We start from the raw sequence: 5,608 nt of genomic DNA on the forward strand, positions 1-5,608 counted from the left end.
AAGTCGGAGCCCAGCCGGGCTAGCTCCGCCGGACCACACGGGCCGGGGGACGCGCGCTCCGCGCAATAACGCGCGCGGCGGAGGAATGTGCGCTCCGGGGCGACGGGCCGCGCCCCCTCCTCGCAGCGGCCGCGCGGGGGGCGGAGGGACTCCTTTGCCGGGACAGGAATGCGAGGAAGGAGACGGCGCTGCGGCCTCTGGAATGCGGGGGGAGTGGCGGCCGCGGCGGAGCGGCGGTGTCGGCTCTCGGTCGGGAGCTCAGAGGGGCGCGGAATCTGGGCCCGGCCGCGGGGCATGCAGCTTGAAGCTGGAGTGGGCCCTCGGGCTGGTAAAGCGCAAGGCTGTGGCACTGCCGAGAAAGTCCGAGGTCTGCTATGCGCCCGGACTTCGGAGCCCCTAGAAAGATCCCGGATTCCCGCGGGCTGGGCTCCAGGCGGCTCCCTCATCCCTGGCCGGAGAAATACAAGCAGTTGAGTAATGTTACCCATATCCTCCCCCATCTTCCCAGCCTCAGGCGCTGAAGCCAGGCAAGCCCCGCATTGGACAGACAGGGCTGCGCCCGCTCCAGCACCCTGGAGAAGACTGTGCGTCTCGTGCACATGTACCCCCAGGACCTCGCGTGACCCCACGAACCCCAGCCCCTCCCGGGCCCTGTGGCAACGCACTGACCTCAGGAGCTCCCATCTGGCTGGTGGAGAAGGCGCCTAGTGCTAGGAACCGGGTGGGGTGGCGGCTGGTCCTCGCGACAGGTCTCCGTGTGCAGGTTCCCAAGGCCAGACCAGGCCCGGAGCAGACCTCTGGCTCACAGCCAGTGGGCGACGAGCCTCAGCTGTGGCCACCACAGGCAGTCACCTTCAGATGCGAAGACCGTGCCTTTTCCAGCACCTGTCCTCAGTGTCCTGGGTGAGGCGCCAAGGGGATGCTCCTGAGAGCATCTACGCTGCCACATGTCCTGGACTGGGCCCCTAGAAAGAGCCCGGATTCCTATGAGCTGAGCTGGAGGTATGGGGGCGCGGTGGCGGGGGGTGGTGGCAATAAGTGACTAGGGCTTTGTCCCCAGGAACACAAGCTACAGAGCCCTTGCCATACATTTCAAACGGCTCTAGGAAAAGAAAACCATTATCCCTCAGGACCTGGTGGATCCAGGCAAACAACCTTGAGTGAAAAAGTTCCCTCTCTCTTCTTCGGGCATCCCTTTCTCAGAGAATTGGAGGAAGGTGCCCACAGTGTCTTAAGGGGCAGCAACCCGAATGGGGACCTGTCCTGGCCCAGACTGACCAGGGCAGTTTGACCCCAAGGTTGCTGAGTAGCCAGATGTGGCACATTCTTCTCAGCTGGAGGTGGAACCTAGTGTCTGTCCCAGCAGACTCTCTCCCAACACCTTCCCAACCTACAGAATTTCAGCCTCCACCACACCCCACCACAGGGCCTGGGGCAAGCATTTTGAGGGAGCACATATCCGGGGTAATTACCTCATGAAAAATGGTCCACCTCTCTGACAAGCAAATTAAATCAACAATGATATATCACATTTTACTGATCAGATGACCATTTGAAAATGAAAATATTGGCAGGACTGGGGCAAAACAAGCACAATATTTTTCTGATATGAGTGTAAGTTGGTATATTCTTTCAGGAAGAGCAATTTGGTGGATCAGAATCCTAATTAAAACAAAAACACTCCTATAAGCTGTAATGGTCCTTCTAAGACTCTATTCTAGGGAAGTAATAAAAAAATGCAGACAACAGTTTAAGCACAAAAGTGTTTTTCCACAACACTATTTATGTAGTCCGTATAGTCCTGGTATCTCCAGCTTTCTGAAAATGAGCTCAGAGGGAGCTCTCTGCCCTCAAAGGCAGCTCTTAGATAACTGCCCACTTAGCGCTTTCAGGAGCCCTGGTGGCGACAGTTGTTAAGAGCTCAGGTGCTAACCCAAGATCTGCAGCTGGAATCTACCAGGAGCTCCTCAGAAACCCTCTGGCAATGGGTTTGGTTTCATTTTAGAGCTTTCAAGATTTAAACAATATATTGCCATCCATGGTCAGCTAAAATGCATTTCTTACTCTAATAGTAAATAAACAACCTAAATGTTCAATGTTCGACACTAGAATAGTTGAAGTACTTCAATCTTACTACTGTAATGTTAAGTGGAAACAGAGTAGTATTCAAAATTGTGTGGTCTCAACTATACCTTTCCTAAACGTCTTCCAGATCCCATCTTCTTTTGGGTCCTCCCTAAAGGCATGTCGAGTGATCTCGTTTCTATGGCTCTATCTGCGGAGGTGCAATGAGGAAGAAGAAAAGGTACATCGGCTGATTCATGGGATTTAAAGCTTCGTCTATGGACTCACTGTTGCGTTCACCTCTCTCCCGCTGGCCTTTTTCTTCCTGGGCTCAGTGGATGGCTAGTAAATGTTTTAACAACCAGCTTTCCGGGAATGAGGGAGACAAAGCCCTAATTAGTAGCAATTTGCCAATTTCCATGATGCAAACACTCCCACCATGGCCAGTTTCAAAGGACCAGTGTGGTGTCAGAGTTGGGAAGAGATGGATGCAGTCAGCTCTTGGAGCTAGTATGAGTTGGCTCTGGCACATCACTAGCTCGATCCCACTCTTGGAGAAAGGGTTTCATAACAGAATTATCTGGGCCTTTAGTTATATCCTCCTCTCAAGGTAACCCCCGAGTCTCCCCTTTGTCTAGGCGAACGGACATGCACAAGAGGCTGAAACAGGGTAGACAGAGTACAGATGCACACCGTGCCCAGACCACCATCGCTTCCTTCTGGGGCCCCGGGGCCTCATCCTGCCCAGACTCTGTCTGCACTAATTTTTTTTTTTTTAAGGGATCCCTTCACTGTCTCCTTGTAATCTAGCTTCCATCAGACTGCCTCATCTGTCTGTCGTTTCTGTATTGTCTGGACCCCCAATTATGGAGACAATTCAGGGGTTTTCCCATGGGGTCTTGGATCCCAGATGTGGCTGGTTAACTGAGGTTATGAGGAAAGGGGCAGTCAAACTCCACAGGGAAGAGTTGCTGGGATCCACACTCCTTTCTCTCCCGAACTGCTGCAAGTTTCTTCACCCTTGTAGAAGGATGTTTCCTGGGGAAAACAGCAGGAATCTTTCACCTGAAGCACACTTCTCTCTCCCAGCTCAGTGCTCAGTCCTCCCACATACCAGAAGGCCCCATAACCACAGCGATTTTTCTAATACACTGAAAGATTTTTATGTGTGCCCAAGGGGATTTTCCCATCTCTGCTTCTTTGAGTCCCAACCCTTCCAACCAAATTGAGTCCACCCTCAATGTCCCCTGGTCCTGGTGTCTCCTTTAGGCCTCTCTGGAGGCATATAAGGTTAAAGCATTGACCGCGGACAGATTGGTTTTGCATTCCCAGATTAGGGTTAGGATCTGACACTTGCAACTTGCTTCCTTCATTAGGGAAGGAAGTGGCCATCCTGGAACCTCAACTGGGGAAGAGCCTTCTTTTTTCTTGCCTTGAAATCTTACCCCTGGATTCAGGTACGGTAATTTTCTGACCAAACTTTGTAAAACGGCAGAGTCCCCAGCCAATCTACAGTTCAGTGAGGAGCTACTTGGGGAGGCCCAGCTTCCTGCAGCTTTTAGCGTCACGTTTTTGAGTATGACGTTGTTACCTATGACTTTCAGTGCTGCTGGAAGACGCCACAGGGCCCCAGCTGAAAAGCCCCTGGCAATTTGCCCGACTTTGGCGGGACACAGGACCTAGGTCCTCAGACCCCCATCCTATCATCTGTTGCTGCCACTAATGAGAAGCTGGGTCTCTATGTAGAGTAGCTTTAGTGTCTTACTGCTCTCAAAGGTTTCCACCCAAGTTGACCGTGTGGGCAAGGCTTGCCACTGATTGCAGCATAGTACAGGGTAGGAATGCAGTACATGGAGAATGAGTGAATGACACAGTGTGCACAAAACCTACATTTCCTGACAGTGATTGATCTCTTGAGAATCAGAGTAAACTGCTGGAAGATTTCTAAAGGACAAAGCCTGAGCAGTGTGCATTCTAGCAAGGTTTCTGCTCAGAGCCTTCCTCTATCTGATGAGTCACCATTCATTGTAGATTTAGAAATTTTAGAGCTGGCATGAGTCAGAAACACTTAGCAAAACTTCCCAAAATATTACTTTACCAGGAGATAATTATCTTCAAAATATAACCAAACAGCACACCATAGCCCTATAATCCAACTCAGTTGACTTTGTGAAAGCAGAATGCAAATAATGTATTCCTGGTATGAAAATGTCTTCAAAAATACTTCTATAAATATATCCTCCCTCAAAATGGTCACATGGTTTCTGGACCTCAGGAACACAGCTTTGAGATGCAGAGAAAACAAGAGGCATTCACCCCGCTACAAATCCCAATATTAGAAACATATGCCGACATATTTTCTTGCCTGATTTCTTTCTTTGCATTTTACTTTTTGTGTATTCCAAAAGGCTTGTGGGAGGTTTAAATCTGCCCGTCCTTTGTCATAGGGCAAGTCCCCTTCAGATACGTGTGCCACACACAAATAGTTTTCAGTAACAGGAACATCTATTACAAACCAACCACTTTCTGGGCAGCTTCTGAATGGACTATAAATGTATTGGGAACTTTGCTCTTTAGTTCTCTGGAAGCTCAAGTAGAACAGAATCCTTCCTAAATCACAGCCTGGCGACAGGAGGAGAGGGAAGATCAATTTCACTGGTGTTGGACCCAGGAATCACTTCAACACTTTTTCATTCCAAGTTACATTTTTAAGTCTTTATTGTCCTTTTAATTTCAACCATAGTATATGCTGATACAAAACTTTGAAAAGTCACATAGGCAGAAGACACGCTGATTCACTTTTATTACAAAAGTTTTCCGAGAAAAGTTGCATAGTACAATGGATAATGTATATGCACGCCATCTAGATTCAATAAATGTTAACATTTTGCTGTCTTTCTCCCTTTATTACTTATCTTGCTAAGCCATTTAAAAGTCATAGCTATCATGAAGCGTCATCCCTAATGTCCTAAGAATAAGGACATTGGCCTATATAACTACATACCTAAGAAAAAACAATTCCGTATCATCTAATATCCATTCCATTTTCAATTTCCCAGTTGTTACAACAATTGTTAATCATTTATTTTGTTGAACAAAGACACAAAAAGGATTCAATACACTAGGTTATGTCTCTTTAATTTCTTTCAATCTAAAATAACTGCCCCCACCTTTCAATGGTTTATTGATACCAGGCATCCGAGTTACGGAATGCTCCAGATTCTGTACTTATCTGATTATTTTCCTCTTAATGTTGTCCAGCTTGTCCCTCCATTTTCTATCAGCTGGAAGTCTAGCGGCTTGATTAGATTTGGGTTAACCATGTGTTTTGGCAAAGTGCTGTTGTGTTCTTCATAATCTCATCAGGAAGCACATATCAGGTTGTCCCATTAGTGATAAGATTGGATCACTCAGTTATGGTGCTAACAGCCAGGTCTGTCCATTGTGAAGGCTTCTTATTTTCCCTTTTGCCTAAAGGTTTTGGCATCCATTGATGATCTTTGCCTCATCAGTTATTTCATTAAGGGCTCAGGCTCTATTTTAG

General features: G+C 48.1%; 1 protein-coding gene across 1 annotated transcript in view; it reads right to left on the reverse strand.

Moving 5' to 3' along the window:
- The window catches only part of WTIP (WT1 interacting protein), a 31,993-nt gene extending 31,697 nt beyond the window's left edge, over positions 1-296 (reverse strand). Inside the window, exon 1 of the mRNA XM_004371680.2 lies at positions 40-296. Within this exon, the coding sequence (XP_004371737.2) occupies positions 40-296 (257 nt within the window). The remainder of the gene's footprint in view (positions 1-39) is intronic.
- Between the last annotated feature and the right edge of the window lie 5,312 nt (positions 297-5,608).

The sequence above is a fragment of the Trichechus manatus genome, unplaced genomic scaffold, assembly GCF_000243295.1.
Source record: "Trichechus manatus latirostris isolate Lorelei unplaced genomic scaffold, TriManLat1.0 scaffold00014, whole genome shotgun sequence".
Classification (NCBI taxonomy): Eukaryota; Metazoa; Chordata; class Mammalia; order Sirenia; family Trichechidae; genus Trichechus; species Trichechus manatus.